Source organism: Geosmithia morbida (assembly GCF_012550715.1).
Source record: "Geosmithia morbida isolate 1262 chromosome Unknown scaffold_1, whole genome shotgun sequence".
Lineage (NCBI taxonomy): Eukaryota > Fungi > Ascomycota > Sordariomycetes > Hypocreales > Bionectriaceae > Geosmithia > Geosmithia morbida.
The window spans coordinates 1930262-1948389 of record NW_023336188.1 but is presented as its reverse complement, the minus strand read 5'-3'; the positions used below and the strand labels follow the sequence as shown (position 1 = coordinate 1948389).

The 18128-nt window shown below is 56.7% G+C and overlaps 6 protein-coding genes across 6 annotated transcripts; 2 read left to right on the top strand and 4 right to left on the bottom strand.

The window, feature by feature from the left end:
* Positions 1-1213: 1213 nt before the first annotated feature.
* GMORB2_1348 (DnaJ domain) lies at positions 1214-2239 on the top strand (the record flags this gene model as incomplete). The annotated part of the gene is made up of 1 exon (XM_035463330.1): positions 1214-2239. One exon carries the CDS (start codon positions 1214-1216, stop codon positions 2237-2239), a length of 1026 nt encoding a protein of 341 aa, XP_035324754.1.
* A 247-nt stretch (positions 2240-2486) lies between these two features.
* Positions 2487-4542, bottom strand: GMORB2_1347 (uncharacterized protein; the record flags this gene model as incomplete). The annotated part of the gene is made up of 3 exons (XM_035463329.1): positions 2487-2737; positions 2829-3819; positions 3916-4542. The coding sequence occupies 3 exons, from the start codon at positions 4540-4542 to the stop codon at positions 2487-2489; spliced, it is 1869 nt and encodes a 622-aa protein (XP_035324753.1).
* A 691-nt stretch (positions 4543-5233) lies between these two features.
* On the bottom strand, positions 5234-7436 carry GMORB2_1346 (Amino acid transporter; the record flags this gene model as incomplete). Its single annotated transcript, XM_035463328.1, is given in 9 exon segments — positions 5234-5338; positions 5420-5548; positions 5625-5927; positions 6064-6292; positions 6341-6602; positions 6671-6895; positions 6901-6970; positions 7038-7242; positions 7345-7436. Coding segments are annotated over 9 exon segments (1620 nt in total).
* A 1642-nt stretch (positions 7437-9078) lies between these two features.
* Positions 9079-10053, bottom strand: GMORB2_1345 (alpha/beta hydrolase fold; the record flags this gene model as incomplete). The annotated part of the gene is made up of 1 exon (XM_035463327.1): positions 9079-10053. One exon carries the CDS (start codon positions 10051-10053, stop codon positions 9079-9081), a length of 975 nt encoding a protein of 324 aa, XP_035324751.1.
* Positions 10054-11077: 1024 nt separating this feature from the next.
* GMORB2_1344 (methylglutaconyl-CoA hydratase) lies at positions 11078-12143 on the top strand (the record flags this gene model as incomplete). Its single annotated transcript, XM_035463326.1, has 2 exons — positions 11078-11469; positions 11531-12143. 2 exons carry the CDS (start codon positions 11078-11080, stop codon positions 12141-12143), a joined length of 1005 nt encoding a protein of 334 aa, XP_035324750.1.
* A 924-nt stretch (positions 12144-13067) lies between these two features.
* GMORB2_1343 (ubiquitin carboxyl-terminal hydrolase 25) lies at positions 13068-16934 on the bottom strand (the record flags this gene model as incomplete). The annotated part of the gene is made up of 2 exons (XM_035463325.1): positions 13068-16717; positions 16787-16934. 2 exons carry the CDS (start codon positions 16932-16934, stop codon positions 13068-13070), a joined length of 3798 nt encoding a protein of 1265 aa, XP_035324749.1.
* Between the last annotated feature and the right edge of the window lie 1194 nt (positions 16935-18128).

The window sequence follows — 18128 nt, the reverse complement described above, 5'->3', positions numbered from 1 at the left end:
GAGGTACGTGCTGGCCCCGAGACGTCGAGACATGAGTGCTTGTGGTCATCGGTTGTCGACGGTTGATCTCAGGCGATTGGGATCTTGTATCATGCTCCCCGTTCTGTGTTTTCGAGATAGTGTGCCGATAAACCTCGTCACCGGCATCCCAGCCGTCGACGAGGTCGTGGGCAAGATCGTCGTCAGCCTACTACAGGCGGCCCCTCAAGCTCATCGGCGGGGGATAACTGGATTTTCTTGACAGCTAAGCAAAACAACGTTCCCTTGGACGAGGGGAGAGCAACTTTGCCGATGTAGCCATGGCCAATACTAGCAGTCAGCCATATGCGGAAACATCGACTCGCTGGCTGCGTCTTCACGCGGCGTTACAGGTCAGCAATCGTGTGTATCCTACGGTGCCTCAATGAAGCAAGCACTAGCCAACCTGTAACGCAATAGGAGGTGGACGTAGGGGGGAAAAGTACATGGAAGTAATACTTGTGCGCGGGGTGGGCTTCAACCCTCTTTCTTTCTCTCCAGAATCGTCAACTATCACTGTCAACCTCGATAACGAAGAACTCAACCATGTTCATCATCGTGCAGCAGCCCTCTTATCCCTGTCTGCCTTTGCTGACACTTCTGACTTTCATATTCGCATCGGACGTTGGCGTGTAGATCTCGTCACATAGGTCTCAGAAGGTGAGCCTTGAATATGTAGAGCAGAGGCGGTGGTGATTGTCGTCGGATGAGCTAGAGTACAAGACAAGAGACAGACGGGGAGACGGAATTGGAATAAAAAGAGGAGTACACAAGTAAAAAGAGAGAGATGAGGCAAGATGATCTGTGCAAAGAGAGTTGGCAATATGAGATGTACGGATTACAGAAGAGAGAAATTCAAGAGAGAAAATATAGATAAAAGAGTAGAGCCAGGTTCCCAAGGTGTTAAAAAAGTGGGTACGACAGAAACCCCCATGGAAGGTGCCATCTCCCCGCTTTCCTCTGCGCAGTGGCATTATTACAGTGCAGTGCGTCACTGGTTTGGAAGCTGCCTTCCCCAACCATTTCTTATTCATCTCCGACTCGCCGACGCTCACGCGACAGCTTCTCACGACCATCACCAGCCTACCATGAAGCTGACGATTGTCGTGTCCTCGCAGCACCACTAGTCTGCATCCTCTCGCTTTCTCTCTCCCGTCGGAATTCTCGTAAAAGAAAACCACCTCCACCGTCCATCATGTTGAGCAAGAAACAGACGTCTGTCCTGTCGGTCCGCTGTTGCCACCCGTTGACTTGTCTGCGAGTATCACCGAGGGCCCCGCAGCCGTTGATCGGAACCCACGTCACCACCGGTACAGCAACCACCAGCACGGCGACGGCATCCTCACAATGCTGCCGTCGTCGGTGGTACGCGACGGCGCATCACGGGAGCGACAATTCCAAAGACCGTCACCGCCACAGCCATAGCCACAGCCACAATCACCATCAGCGCCCTCATAATCACCACCATCGGGACACGGCTCCCCCTCCTGCCTGGCCCAAGACGTCCAACCCTTCACCCTACGAAATATTTGCCATCGGCCGGTCCGAACCGTACCCGAAGCGACGCTTCTACCAGCTCGTCAAACTATACCACCCGGACCTGTCGCACGCCCCCGTGGCCGCCCTGGTGCCTCCGGACGTCCGCATCGAGCGCTACCGCCTCGTCGTCGCGGCCAACATCCTGCTCAGCGACCCGGTCAAACGCCGCGCCTACGACGTCTCCGGCGCCGGCTGGGGCGCAGGTGAGGGTGGGACGAGACAGTCGGCAGAGGAGGCCCGCGCCGCTGACCGTTCCTGGAGGCAGAGCCCCGGGAATGCATCCCGCAACGCTACCTGGGAGGACTGGGAGCAGTGGTACGAGGCCCGCGGAGAGGGCCGGGCTGGGCGTGCCCGCCAGGAGACGCAGTATATGCCCAACGGCGTGTTTGCCATGCTGCTCGCCATGTCGTGTCTGATCGGCGCCATGCTGCAGAGCCAGCGTGCCGGTGCCAGCGGCTCCCACTACCTCGAGGTGAGGGACCAGAATGACCAGGCTGTCGGGCAGGAGATGCGTCGCAGCTCGATGGCCCTGGCGGGGCTGTCAAAAGATGAGAGGGTCGATCGGTTCCTGCGCGACCGTGAAAATGTCGCTTTCCACTTCCACACAAGCAAGTACGAAGAAGACTCGTTACCGCCGCCGCCGTCCTCGCCGCCGGCCAAGATTGACAATGTGGGGGAGTGATGGCAGGCAGGAAGAAGCCTCGAGAGCATGGATATACAAGCCTCAAGTTCCTCAAGTCAAATATGCACAACACTCTCGCCTATGCCATTCCCGTATATATACACGTTTCCAGGCGTAAATAGCTTCCCTTCTCGTGACTCATCGTTGATTCATCTCATCATACAAGGCATTACCCACGCATCGCGCAAACTCGTCATCTGTCTATGTGATCTGGCCCCCTCCCCCTCTTCAGATACGTTTCTTACTATTACTTGGCATTGAAGTCTTCCGCAATTCTCGTAGCGCCACTACCGCTGGCTTCTCCTTGGCCTTCTTGGTCGGCCGTCTTCTTCTCGATGGCACTGTCCGGCATGGGCGACGGCGTGTCGGCCTCGTCTCTGCTCTTGATAAAGTCTTGGTCGTCGTCGACCGAGCTTCCGAGTCGGAGGTTGATGACGTTGTCGATACGGAGTCGGGGCGGTCCTGAGTCAGCTTCAAGCCCATTCTTCTGGGGGCCAGCTGTTGGTGTGTTATTAGCCTTAATCTTCCAGTAGAGATGCCGAGAGGAGAAACCAGAAGGGAACAGAAAAAAAACAACAACAAGACCTACACCAAACCAGGGAAATTAATTTGACTATCACGGGACCCCAGACGGTCATGGCGATGATCTGACCATAGGACCAACGACTGGGATCAAAGCTCTCATCCGTCATGAGACGAGCGAGGGAGATGGCGTACAGCACGTTGACGATGACGTACATGGCCTCAAGGGTGTGCCAAAATATCCTCCTGAACTTGACCCAGTGGGGCTGAAACCTGCCCTCGGGGCCGCGGCCGACGCGAAAGGAACCGAAGCGGGCGTGGCGGGTACGCGTGTGCTTGCGCAGCTCCCAGGCGACGTGGTCGACGATGAGGACGACGATTGCGATGGTGTCGAGGACGAGGAAGACGAGCTTGTACAGCATAGGGTGGGGGAAGAAGCCGATGCGGAGGCCGTCGACGGACCCGACGGAGGAGCAGTAGGTGCGCGGGCTCGGGTTCCCGCCGCAGGCGTCGATGGGGGTCTGCGAGCGGAACAGGCGGAAGACGTCGTCAAAGTAGATGCTCTGCGAGGCGGCGATGATGGCGAGGACGTACTCCATCAGGAAGCCCAGGAAGGTGTGGGTGCTGCGGATGCCCTCGTTGTGCAGGCAGATCTGCACGAGGAACATGGGCAGGATGCCGTTCTGGCTCACGTGGAAGGCGATGGCGGCGTTGACGACGATCTCATCCCAGAAGGAGCCCTCCTGCGACCGCACGACTATGGCGAGCACCGACGCGATCTGCAACGCGAAGACGAACCAGCACTGCGCCTCCTGGAACTCGACCAGCGTCGTGGCCACGGCCACGCTCGTGCGCGACAACGCCGAAGAGTCGGACCACGTCATCATGGTGCGGATGCGGTTGAGCCTATTCTTTCCCCCACTACTCTCCCTCCTCCTCCTCCTCCTCCTCCTCTGATCGTCGTTCCCCTGTGTCGCACGCACGTACATGTTGAACATCTTTACAAAGAGGTATAGCGTTATGGCGAAGCACACCTGCATCACGTACGAGACTAGGACCTAAGCGTTACGTCAGTCATGCATGGAAGACAAAGGAAAGTTTTTTTTTTTTTTTTTTTTTTTGCGATGAAGAAAAGAAAAAAAAAAACCCCTTACACCTGGCCCGAAAATGTCGTCGTTGATCTTAGCCTCGAGCGCCGGACAGAAACCACTGAGTGAATCAAAGACCAGCTCAGGGTTAGACGCGTTGACGGCCGACCCGGTGACGGACGCGTCGCAGGGGGAACCGAGCTCATCGTTTGCGCAGGCGTCCTGCTCGCACGCGACGATGGACTCCAGCACGGTCCTCTGGTCGAAGTCCGCGAGGTCCACGCCGCCCCCGCCCATGACGACACTGGCGTTGCGCTCCGCCTCGTCCGTCACCGTGTACCGGCCCACCTCGCCGGTCCAGTGCACGATGGCCGCCAGCACGGCGCAGTTGTAAAAGGTCTCGACGTCGCCGAACATGGTGCTCGCGTCGCTGCAGGCCCGCGGGCAGTCAGCCGCCGTGTCGCCGTCGACCATGCACCCCGTCTCTATGAGGGAGACCTGCTGCCCGCCATCGACACCGTCTTCTATCAGCGCGCCGAATGAGACGACGTCATCCCCGAATGTCCCAGAGTCCCGCCAGTGCAGGATTGTGGGCAGGTCGTCGAACGCGAAGAAGTCACCTATGGTGCCGCCCATCCTGCGGCGGATGATGACGCTGAGCGGTGGAGGAGATGATGATACCCTCTCCGCCATGATGAGGGAGTCATTCTCCATGAGCAGTCGGGAGAAGGGAGAAAAGGGCAGTTTTTTATTTTTCCTCTGCCCCCAACCTTTCTCTCTCGGTGGGAGGTGAGAAGTTGAGGTTGGGCGTGGCGGGACGACCGTCACCGATTTTTGTGGTTCGTCGCTCATTGACAGGGGGGGGGAGAGGGGCTCGAGACTGGACGCCAAGGCCGACGAATCTCTTGGTCTCTTTCGTGTCTTGGGATGACTTCATTAGTCTCTCCACATTGTTTCACTCGGGATTGATCGCATGTACCCATACGGCTACAACAGATGCAGAATCCCTTCCGTGTACGTTGCACAGGTTGATGATACATTTCGCCAAGTCGTAGCCCGCATGACAGGTGCATGCATGAGAATCAAGATCGTCGACAAAGGTTTTACAAAACAATCGACAGTACGACGGCCTCGGAGGAAATCGATCAAGGATACGATGATACAGAGAAACGGTCACATGGAATATCTGCAGAAGAGAAGTCGTGCGGTGATGCGAAAGCCAAGTTAGACTACGTACCCATCGTACGCACACCGGACACAAGAATAGATGCGCTCGAAAAGGGAAGGGAAAACGGCCTAGGAAGGTGTGATGACGAGACGGGTGAGTGATACTGGCTAACCATAATCAGACACCAACCCCTACATCAAGCGTGACTGCATGCGCCTACTTCTTTGTATCTGCCTTGGCGAGATCTGCCATCTCCGCATCGTCTGCATCGGGTGCGCCCTCCAATACACCAGGTTCGTGACCGATGATGGCATTGAACTCCTGTTGATGGTGATTAGTCTAGGTCCATCTACGTACAAGCCTGGACGGAAGTGGAAACTTGTGTGTGAAGAGTTGACATACCGGACCCTGGAACTGCTTCCCGTACACAAGCCAAAACGCTGAGCAGCATATGACAAAGATGCCCACAACAGCGGTGACGAAGTTCATCGAGTTGCCGCTGACGGGAACTGTCGTGGGAAAACAAAACAGCTGCAAGTGCTTTCTGTTAGGATCTCCTTTGTTCTTGTCGTCTCAGCCATGGGGCGGCCTTGCTGCATCCACTTACAACAGATGTAAACACGACATAGACGGCGGCGACGGTGTTGAGCAGATACCCATAGCGGCCCAGTCTCAAGAGACCGGGATCGACCTGATTCTGCTCGATGAGATGTCTCCCTCTAACCAGAACGACAATGACGGGAAACACGTAGGACACGTTGAGGAAGATGGTGCAGCTGGCCGAATAGGCGCTAAAGGCAACAGTCGGACCTAGATAAAGGAGGCCGAAGCAGACGTTGAAGACGAAGCAGAGGCCGAGAGCTCGGACGGGGACGTTGAAGGTGGGTGAAAGATGGGAGAAGCTAGGAAGCTGCATGTTAATAGATGGAAAACATGCCATGCCATATGGGGGGATTTAAAGGGAGAGAGAGAGGAGAGAGAGAGAGAGAGAGAGAGAGAGAAGCCCATGCCAGACTTCCTCGGGGCACTTACTACTTGGGAAATACAATCCCCCCATCACGAGCCATAGACCAGATCAGTCGGCTGGAACTCGTCAGGCACCCAACGGTCCCGTTAACGAAGCACACGGCAAAGACAAGGCTGAGGACAGCAGAAGCCACCCGGCTCCCGGTGGCCTGATAGAGGAGTTCTGTGATGGGCATGTCGGTCTGGGTGCTGAGGATGGAGGCCGGGTCGACGAGGCAGAAGAGTATGATGATGATGAAGGCGATACCGCTTCCCGGTATGTCAGCATATGGCCATCAGGAGAGACGGGGAGCTTACGTGATACCGCCGACGGCAACCGCGTACAGTATAGCCCGAGGCGCATCGACAGACGCCCTGGGCATCTCCTCGGTCATGTGCAGGCAGGCGTCGAAGCCGCCGAGGGACAGGGCTGGCTGCAGAAGGCCCAGCATCCAGGACATGCCATCCGGCCAGCCGGTCTCGTTTTCGAAGCCGGAGAAGACGTACCGCGCGTCTGTCTTTTCCGAGGTGGACAGCAGGACGACGCCGACGACGACGGCACTCACTATAGACCAATACACTACGCACCATCTTGGTGAGCGTTGTGACAGATGCTAGAGAAGTGAAGAAGGGAGGAAGGAGACCTACACGCGCAGTTATTCCACCGACCGAGAATTGAATATCCCCAGATGTTGAGGCACATCCCGAACATAAGTATAGCGAGGTAAATCAGGTACGTCTCCCATGCGTGGATGGTAAACGCACCGTCCGATGCTATGCTGGCAGCCGCAACGACGAATTTCGCTTCAAGAGCATCAGCTACCGATGTGATGGATGCGACGACGACCGACTCGAATGAGAAGAAAGGAAGAACTCACATGCAAAGAAGCACGAGGCTGTAACCAGGGTCAACCATCCCACAATGTTGACCCAGCCAACCCAGAAGCTCTGCACGGCGCTGTCAGCGCTGACCTGCTCGGATCCAACCCCCGCGCCCGGGAAGTAAGATGCTTACGAGGACCCTCCTATATCTGTCACTGCAGAGCGCATAGACAAAGTGATACTGTCCTCCTGCCGTGGGCCAGATGGCGGCCATCTCACCCAGGCTGGCGCCCAGGGCAAAGTTGCACATGATGCAGAATATGAAGCCGTAGAGCAGGCATGTTGAGCCGCCAGAGGGCAAGACGAGACCTATCGACCCGGCGAGGCCAATCCATGTACTACCGAGGCGAAGGGGTGTCTGGCAGTCAGTCTATGAAACGCCCAAGGATGGGATCAAGGGGGGAGGGGGAAAGTAAGGGAGGGGAGGGCAGCGTATGTACTTGAGAATGGCAAATGTCATGGCCACCATGGTCAGCCTGGACATGCGCTGCTGGAGGTGGCCCTCGGCAGCATCCTTGGTTTCGGCCCCCATTCTATGCGGCTGTATCCGGATTTCCACGGTAGATGTCGGTTGTGGGGAGATGGTGAGATATGGAAAGCACTCGGTATCACCGAGGAGGGTCAGATATCAAATACCAAGCTCAGCTCTCTGCCATATATGCATACGGCAGAGGATGGGGGGAGAGCTGGACGCCACGGAGATTCGGAACGTTGGCCTCTCCCAGATGACTACTTCCCCATCATTATCATCCGGATCGTTATCTCATCCGCTGCTGCTCAGTCCCAGTTTACTATGCATGCTGAGGTACGTCAGGCACTGACAAATGAACAACCCCCGGTCTCAAACTGATGATTCCATCGAGTGTCCTTATCACGGGTAGTCGGCCATCTGATAAGACGGATACGACCTTGCATGATGCATGCGCCGTAGCAACTCCACACTATGAGGCTGTTTTGTCGGGGGTTTCGAAGCAGATAAGAAGTTGAGAAGCAAACAAGAAAGAAAACGAAGACGACGGCCTTGCAAGAAACTCTGCAAGTATATGTGAGGGTACGCGGCCCAGCCCGTGGGGTCCATGCGAATACGTGGGTTATGGACGGCAGGGAAAGCTGGTTCCACATGAAGCGGTGTAACCCCCCTTGGCCTGGAATTGACGACAATGAATATAGTAGGGGAAACCGGATGTCCTCTTTCTCCCTATTACAGAATGGACAGAAGAAGTGGCAGCGAATCGTGGGTCGACTGTGATGGTGGCGAAGAGCCGCGACACCCAAAAACGGGGGGGGGGGGGGGGGGGGGAAGTATCGAGACATGCGTCATATCCTGCCCAAAGCTCCGAGCATGTATGTATTCAGCATAGCCCGTTGTACGTCCAACGGAACGTTCAACTCAATGACCATACATATCTTCCCTCTTGAGTTTTTGAGGCCTCGACACACCAGCATGGATCGAATCGTGCGTGTTGGTGTAGATCCAGTCCGAGCCTGGATGGCTCGACTTTCCAAGCCAGCGTCAGCAAGACCATCGCGTTGATTGAGCAAGCAGCAGCCGACAGCGTTCAGATGCTCGGATTCCCCCAAGTATGGATCTGCCGGTACCCATGGCAAGCATCCGAGAATGCTTCATCTCCACCCTTTAAAAACGTCCTCCTCGAGACTCACACGGTGAAACGTCCGATGGTCAGGCAGATGCGGACGTCATGGGTGCTCAGGAACGGCGACTTGGTCCGCATGGCCAGCTGACCGGCAGAGGATCGAGATAACCGACCCGGAGAAGATTGCCTGGTGATGAGACGGTCTGACAGGTAATGATCCGTTGACCAAGCAAAGATGGTAGGTGCCTGCTGTGTTATTACCCAGTACTACCGATGGACCTCAGCCACGAGCCCATGACCGCGATGGACAGGTCAGACGCCAGGCGGTGCAGATCTCAGCACGGTATTACACATGTAGGTCACGATCTTCACCCAACCGTACTTAGATGGGCTATACAAGCCAGGGCAACGATGCAAGAATGTAGAAATCTTCATCCTCGATGAGTAAGAAAGAGATGGGTGAACGGGTGAAGGGATCCCATATTTGCTCGCCCTGTTGATCACAGTAGCTACCTCTTGCTCTTCAGTCTATAATGTCAGTCTATATTACCATGCAACAACAGGATTCCCAACGAAGCCCTAGATCTCCTCGGCGTATCGGGCCCAGAAGTCGCTGATATGCGCAGCCACCTGCGGCACCTCGGACCTGACGACGCCGTGGTCCGCACCTCGGATCACACGAACATTCGTCAAGCCATGCTCCCCGAGCTCTCTGGCGCTTGACAGCACGTCCGTCTCCCCCAAGACAGCCAGCGTCGCGACCCCCGTAGCAGCAGCCTTGTCGAACTGGTCGTGGGCATCCATGACGCCCGCGTCGCGGAAGGCAGCCACCACAGAGGCCGAGTGGCCCCTGTGCTCGAGCGCCTGCCACTCACGCACAGCCTCGGCCACGACCTCGCCCCTGGACACGCGGTCCTTCCAGTCGGCCGGGACGACGCGCTCGCCACCCTCGAGGAAGCCGACGATGAAGCGCTCCGCTGCAGGCTCGTCGGCACAGTCCAGGCTTACATGGGCCCTCTGCTCGGCCGACAGCAGGCTCGAGCTGATCATGCCCGCCGGCGCGACGAGGGTCAGGCTCCTGACCCGCTGGGCGTTACCGGCCGTGTACCCCACCGACAGCGCCGCGCCCATCGAGTACCCTACCAGATGGGCCGAGGGCCACTCCAGGCGGTCGAGCAGGGCGTCGATGAGCCCGTGGAACAGGGCCGGGTCGTGAGGCAGGACGGGCGTGTCGCTCAGACCGTGGCCCCACAGGTCGACCAGCACCAGCTCCGCACCCGGGTGCGTCTTGCGCAGCTCGGCGGCGAGAGGGTACATCCCCAGAGCGGGCGTCTGGATGCCGTGGACGAAGAGGACGCGGCCGGCCGAGGGCTGGGCGGTCGACGCGGTCAGACGGTAGTAGGCCGCCTTGCCATGGCCCGTCTCCAGGAAATCTGCAGGCGGGAGGAGCTTTCCAAAGACGTCGGTGAAGGCGGCCTCGGTGGGACCCGGGATAGAAGCCTGGGCTGTGCTCGGTGCGGCGCCGGGTCGAGGGAGGACGATGTCTGAGGTCATGATTGTTGGTATCAATTGAGTCTTAGTAATCAGTATCGGCGGATGAGGGGGCGGGGAGGGTGGATGTCAATTGGCGATGACGGCATCCGCCAAACTATGTTTCTCATCCATCCTCTCGCATGTAATATTATTACGTGTGATATTATTATATCACCACTCCCCCTTCACAGCCACTACCACTATTGTTATCCATCAGACCATGACGATGGTGACGATGGTGACGACGACCACTCAACAACCGCAATGGAAAAAAAATGAAAAGAAAAGAAGAGCCCGATAGGATATCAAACCCTCCGAGCTTTGAATATACAGATATTCTGCCTGGATCCGTGATGCTCGTCAACGCCCTTTTCCTCGCCGTGCAAGCAAGCGGATCTACAAAAGTCCGTCTACAGCGGCTGAATATGCTATAATAGATTATAATATCTCGTGTTGACTGGTACCTGGCAAGGAAACCCGCTATTATCGTCGCCGCTATCCTTGGTTCTGCCTCCGGCGGCCCTACCGGTGTGTGTGTGGGGGCTGGCCTCGCTACGCTCGAATGCGGATGTCCCTATAGCATGTAATATATTAACATAGTATCATTAACTGATTATCACGTAGTGTTTTTTTTTTCTATCCTAAATTCGTCTATTTATTAACTTATCTATTTAGAAAAAGCAGGAAAAAGTGGAGAAAATTATCTTACCATCTCAATGCTTCTTCCCTTTAAACGGCGGCTCTGCTCCTATTAACGACCAAATCCGCGGCAGTCGCAACCATTGTCGAGTGCTTGGCACTTGCCGCCYSTCATATCCTCCCCCCCCCCCCCCCCCCCCCYCCCCCACTTAGCCGACTGAAGCCGACGTCATGACGCTTCCCCATCTTTGTTTTCCCTGCCAATTTCCGAACATCTCTCTCTCTCTCTCTCTCGTCCTCTCCATCATTCCACTTCTTCTTCTTCTTCTTCTTTTTGCTCTTGCTCTTCCTCACTCCAACATTTGTCGTTCGAGTCCGAAAGCGAGACCTCCGAACACCGTCAACAATGCCGCCTCGACTCCCCATCTCCTGTTCCGTCGTGGCTCCCAAGCCGACAAGGCCGACGACCTTCTTCCTCCGTCGCCGTCTCTACTCGTCAGACTCGTCGTCGGCTGCTCCGCTCGTCACGGTGACCAACCTGGCCTCCCCTAACTCGGGCCACATTCGCGTCCTGGAGCTCAACCGTCCGGACGCGCGCAACGCCATCTCGCGTTCGCTCCTGGCCTCCCTCCGCGCCGAGATCGATGACGTGCGCGACCAGTATGGCCCTCGGGGGGAGGAGCTCCCTACCCACCCTGATCTCGGCCCGACGCGTGCACTCATCGTAGCAAGCGCCGTCGACACGTGCTTCTGCGCAGGTGCCGACCTCAAGGAGCGTCGAACCTTTACCGAGAAGGAGTGAGTTCCTCTCCGTCCAAAGGGTGGAGGAGGGCGACCGCCGTGACTGACAGGTCCCCAGGACCGCCAATTTCCTCTCCGACCTCCGCAGCACGTTCACTGCCCTCTCCGACCTCCCCATCCCCACCATCAGCGCTATATCCTCCATCGCCCTCGGCGGCGGCCTGGAGCTCGCCCTCTCGACTCACTTCCGCGTCCTCAGCTCCAACGCCGCCGTCGGCCTCCCCGAGACCAGGCTGGGCATCATCCCCGGCGCCGGCGGCACCCACCGCCTCCCTGCCCTCATCGGTCTCTCCCGCGCCCGCGACCTCATCCTGACCGGCCGTCGCGTCTCCGCCCCGGAGGCTTACTTCCTAGGCATCGCCGACCGTCTCGTCGAGGTCACCGTCGACCCGGCACACCAGAAGGAGGGTGAGACCAGCAAGACCAACGAGGAGCTGGCAGCCGAGGAGCTTTCCCTCTCCCGCCGCTACGCCTTGGCCGAGGCTGTCCGCTTCGCTCAGGAGATCTGCGAGGGCGGTCCCGTCGCCACCAGGGCTGCCCTACAGGCCGTCGCCTGGGCCCGCGAGGAGAAGGAGAATGAAATGTATCAGCGTGTCGTGGACACCGACGACAGGAACGAAGCTCTCAACGCTTTTGCCGAGAAGAGGAAGCCTGTCTTTAAGGGGAGGTGAATGAAGGGGAGGTAAGAATAAAGGATTCGTGTATCATCATGGTGTATCATATTTTTCTTTGGAAACTATTCATTTCTTTTCAATGGCGTGTTTTTCTCTTAAAAAAAATTGTTAGTTCCGGGGGAGAGTATGACCCTCCAAGAGGAGGGGGGGGACGGGGTAATCCGGCAGTGATGGAAGGATACAACTCAAGTAGGTCCTTGTAAAGAAGTCTCTTGAGACATCGTCGTGAGATGTCACTATAGAGGAAGGAGATGGAGAGGAAGAGGAAGAGGATCAAGGGCAAGTAGTCACGGTAACAATGGCAGTATCACTAGCAGCGTCAATATTAAGGCCAAATATCAATACCAATACCGGTAGTCACAGTATCAATTTTTCATCTATACGCCCAAGATCGACCGGTCAAGGGCGCATCATCACAAGAGACGGATAGTCACACCACCTAGTAGCAACAGGTGACTACGACGACCGCGTCCTATGAATGAATAAAAAAAGGTAATACGTATCATATCAACAATAACTTGGGTATCCTCAGTTCCGTATCTTGTCGTTTCCTTCTTCATCTCCTTCTTCAACTCCTCCTTCATCTCCTCCTTCATCTCCTTCTTCGTTTCTCTTCTTTTTTTCTCAATGTATAAGTGAATGAATGAATGTCGTTGGATAAGACGCCCTTTTTTTTTATATAAAAAAATATTCCAAACGACAAGGCTACTCATACGGCTTGTCACCAGGCGGACCGAATCGGTATACGTTGCCTGTCGACGACGGCGATTGAGGATCAGTCAACAACACCCTGAAGCGTACTTTCTTGGCCGGCGAGGGCCATGACCTAGACACCTCCCTCCGCCCGTCCTTGCCGTCCACCTCGGCGTTACCGTTAGACTTCAGAGACCTCTTCTTGGGAGAGGTGGGGAGGTTCAGCGGCTAGTTGGCAGCCCCAGGCACATCGCCACTGCTGACGGTCTCTGCCTCTGCCGGCGGGGCAGGCCCGTCGGCGTCGTTTGACGTCATGTCCGCATCCGCATCTGCGTCTGACGAGTCTGCCGCCAGAGCTGGTACTGGCACGGGTACATCGCGTGTCGGCACGTCCACCCACTCCTCCTTGTCCTCGTCGCGGACGTAGCACAGATAGTACGGCTCGCCGCCCTTGCTCAGGTCGTGCAGCACCTTGGCCGTGTCCGTCTCCACGCGCACTGTGGCGTCGTTGTAGCAACGCCAGATGTCGTTGGCAAAGTCGCGGATCCACACCCAGTAGTGCCCGGCCTGGAGGTTGCCGCTGTGGCAGATGACCGCCTCCAGACGATATGCGTGCTTCTGAGAGCTGCTGAAGTGCTCTCTACGCGCCGATTCCAGTTCGGAAATCTCCTCATCAATCATGCGCTGGACCGTCTCCTCTGCCTGCACCACATCCTCGGGTCCTTGAAGCGGCTGGCTCGATGCTCCTCCGTCTTCTGCTTCGGTGCGGCCCCTCGGCGACACGAGGATAAAGTCGTCCTCTATGGTCCCGTCAAAGCTCCAATCCTCCTCCTCCTCCTCCTCCTCCTCCTCCTCTGGCGTAGCATCCTGCTGCGGATCAACCGCCATGGCATCGCCATCGATTCCTGCCCAGCTGTTGCCCTTGCTCTCACCAGCTGCAACCCCTCGCATCGCCCGGCTCATCTTCTCGACTAGGCGCCCGCTACCGGAAAACGCCTTGCCATCCAGCTGGCTCTGCCTGATGTCAGCCAGGCGAGTGGTCACGGTCCAGTCCTCCTTGCGGCGTTGGAATTCGGCAGAGTCGTGCGGCGCGTCCATATAGTGGTCCAGGTACAGTGTCTCTGGTATGACGACAGGATTGGCATTCTTCCGCCCTGTGGAGAGAGTCCTCTGGATGAGGACGTGCAGCACGGGAGGCAGGCTGCGGATCGCGGTGTACCGCGACAGCTGGCTGTCCTCGAGGACCTGCTGGTCAAAGTTGCGGCCCAGAGCCTCGTACAGGGAGCACTCCTGTCCCGGAGCGGGGAACGCCGTGATGGACCGGTCGTAGCTGACCTCGCGCTGATACGTCTTCTCGCCAAACTTCTTGGTGTAGTTGACCGTCGTGACGAAAAAGGTTTCCATGATCTTCTCAGACTGGATTCCCGTATCGGCATCCACGTCGGTGGGCTTGATGGCTGCCTGCAGAAGACTGATGATCTTTCCCATGACCTCTTCTACGTCCTGCTGCTCCGTTCCGGAGGAGCGCTTCTGGTGTTCCAATGCCCGCAGGACCTTCGCATCCACTGTGTCAGGATCTGGATCCTCTGCCTTGGCACCGTCGACGTCCTCCATGACGATATCGGGTATCAGGGAGCCTCCGGCCGTCTTCCGAGGCGCAGCCTCCTGCGTCTTCCCATCGAGCCCCTTGATTTGCTCGTCACCGGCCCCGACCAAGGTTGCAGAGCTTGCACGGCTATGGGCCTCCTGATCCTCAGACTTGGACGCTGACACCTGTGACATCTCGACGTCGCTGGGCTGCTCCGAAGCCGGCGTGGTTGGCACGTCGGGCTGCCTCTCCGGCAGAGAGGGAGGCCGAGAGACTGCGGCCGTAGATGCAGGCCTAGCGTCCTCGAGCAGTGCATGCGTCGAAAGGAGAGCTGCGTTCGCAAGCCTCTGGGATGGTCGCGTCGCAACCTTGCTGGACGTGTGGAGGTTGTGGAAGAGCTCGCCCAGTTCCTTGACGAAAGCCTGTGCCACGACGGCCTCGCCACGGTCCAGCTGCATCCTGTTTCCTCCTAGTCGACGCTCCGCGATGCTATCGTCAGAAAGGTCAAGGTTGTACTCTCCGTAATTCGTAGCAATGTCGCGCACAGCTTTGACCGTGTAGAGATACTGGAGAAGACTGTTGAGGTAGCACGTGTTGCCGATGTTGTGCAGGCCGACCGGCAGGCTCAGGTCGCTGGCGTCCTCGCCCTTCGGCGCCGAGTCGTCGGCAGAAGGCTCCCGCGCCTCGTGCTGACTCCGCAACTCGAAGGCGGCTGCCTTGAGCTCGTAGTCCTGCGTATTCTCCGCCAACGACTCCAGAGCTTGCACGTACAGCACACTCTCGTCACGATTCTTGGCGGCCTGCAGCTTGAGCACGGCCGAGTTGTACCAGTCGTCCCTGGACCGACCGGGTCCGTCGCCGCCCAGGATGGCCTTGGACGTCTCGGTTGACATCTTGACATCCGCCTCCATTATCAGGCTTGTCTGGTAGTTGTCATCCGTCGTGTTTTGAGCAATCATGATCAGCATGGCTCTAGCGGTGCTGGCGTCGGCCGGCGACTCGACGAGTTTCCCCCGGAAGGCATCGATCACCTTTTCGGCAGAGTACGTGTTAGGCGGGTTCAGGCCGAGGTATAGGAGGGCCTGGTTGAGAAGGCCGTCCTCGTCTGTGGTTCCCTGCACAGGCAGTTGACTGTCGAACACCGAGGACTGCATCATGGCAAAGTCGGAAAGCTGCTCGTCGTTGCCGTCGTTGGCAACCGCCATGAGGGCATCGACCATCTCCCGCCTCTTGCCAGGAAGGAGATCCCACTGACGGAAGTAAGCATTGACGACGATCTCACGGGGCTGGTTGGGCAAGATCCCCAGGAGCCTGTATCGTTCAATGTTGACCAGGGCGTTTCCGCTGATGTTGGGCACCTCTTTGCACCCCAGGTCCGTGTGCAGAGCACTACTTACGAAGCTTGGGTTCTCCCCGACCTGACCCATCTTGTGAATCAGGGACTGGACCTCATTGCGCACGTCTTCGATATAAGCACGATACGTTCCAATCTGGGTGATGCCGTTCTCGTCCGTAGAAGGTGGGGGAGGCATGGGAGTGAATGTGCCTTCGTCAACGCCGTCTTGCATATCGACAGCCTCTTCAAACCCGAGAGCTCTGAACAGGCCGAAACACCGTGGGCCGAAAACAACAGCGAAACGCTTGTTGCGCTTAGATATGGCCCTCGCCGATTGGGCGTCCGATTCGAGGAGGTTCTTGAGGTACGTATTCAGGTTCAGCGGTGCTTGCTTGGCCCAGTCGTCGGTAGCACCCTCGTATCGCTGCGGGTCCTTCTCCGTCGCCCTCCTGAGCTCTCTGAGGATGGTATCCTCGTCCTGCAGAAGGCGGATCCACTCGCTTCCCATGCGAGGCTCGGATACATCCAAGGTGATCTGGAATGTGCAGGGAGGCGCGACACAGGCAAAGTGTTCACGTGCCCTCAGGGGGTAGTATTTGGACCACTCGTCCGCGATGACGTGGTCGGCCTCTGATCCGGCCCAGGCCAGGTGATGCCAGGGATACGAGTCGTCCCGCATGGGCCAGGTAGCTTGGCTCGCGTTGCACTGCTCGTGGGCGTGTTCAGGGTCCCAGGATAGTTTGAAGATGAAGTGAAAGTGGCAGTCGAGGCAGATGGACGAGAGTACTTTCCGGTCGTGCGTCGCGCGGCTCTGGTTCCCGTTGAGCACGAGCCGGTGCTCGTGTTGCCACTCGAAGGGGGTGTCGAGATCGGCCTGTTTGGCCCTTCCAAACATGTCACAGATGGTAAAGTTGTTGTTGACGAGCTCGTGAATCCATCGGCTCGGGTGGCAGCCTGACGTGAAGCAGATCAGTCAACGGTCGCCCGCATTACCGGAGAAGGCAAACAAAGGTCCAGACCAACCTGGCTGGTCGCGGCTCAAGGCCCTCGACTTCATCGGCACCATATTGTGTTGTATGAACGTCCCCGGCTTCGTCCCCGGCAGGACTGCATAGGGGTTGTTTGTCCCATCCTGACCAGGGCCAGGGCCGGCATGGTAGGCGAGCGCCATGGTCGGTCGACTGTCCGGCTGGGGAAGCCAAAGAGGGCTTCTGCTATGCCGTCTGGGGAGAGAGAGATTCTCTTGTACCTGCCGCAGGGTCGACTGTAGCTCTCCTTTGTAGACCGGGCAGGGTAGCTTGATGGGAGATCTATCTCGGTGGCTTCCCGTATGTCGAATGGTTCTTTTATCCGTAGCTATTTGGCCACGAAGAGCTCCCGGTAGTGTGACGTAGCCATGTGTTCTGCCTGAGTCTCGCCGCTGGCCTTGGCGGGTGGTGATCGATGATGAGTCAGCTGGGGTAGCCTACCCGGCATCGATTTGGGGGATCGATTTGGGTGTGGCTTTTGTATGTAACATTAATACTTGTTTGGATAAGATGAAGCATGAACTATGGTCTAAGATGGATTGTAATAATATATGGAAGGTGTGTTAGAGAGCACCTTGTGAGTCTGTCTCCTTGAATGGCGACGTGAACCGAGTATATACGAGTAGCAGCAGGCAGCAGCAGCAGTAGCAGCAGCAGGCAGCAGCAGCAGTAGCAGCAGCAGCAGCAGCAGTAGTAGTAGTATGTACCTAACATGACGCTCAGATCGTCAGCGACGTAATTGGGAGGAAGATTATTATTACTATACTACTACGTTAGCAGATATTTTCCTATCGTTATTCAACTCCCTAACACGAGGCGATCAGAATATGAAGAGCACCTCGTACCTTTGCCTTTTACAATTCTGATAGGAGGACAAGATTTCGCGAGGTGTTGCGTGGTGAGACGACTGAGGGAAGGAAGGAAGGGAAGACTGGAGAATTTGCTTCCGTTGACTGCTTTCTAGAATATGTCTTGTAGCATACAGATACTTCTCTACCGGAATGGGATATGGAGAGACTTGTAGGGAAGTAGTATGAAAAGAGAGCGTACCTTTCCAAAGGACTGCGAGGCCACCAAGAATATCCTACTCACCAGACCAATGGCCCTCTCCTTCCTCACCTCGCAAGGGTGTGGATAAGACCTAGTCGCATCATCTCAGCAGCTGCGTCTCCTATCAAGATCTCCCACTAAATATTTAAGCATGATTCACAAATAAGAACACCCTTATCAATCAACATTCCCCTAAATAGAAACAAAGAGGTAGACAGAACAGACCAAGCTTGGCTTCCCGGAGACTCGTGATCCACTGTCCTGCCTCAGCGCTAAGGATGGGCATC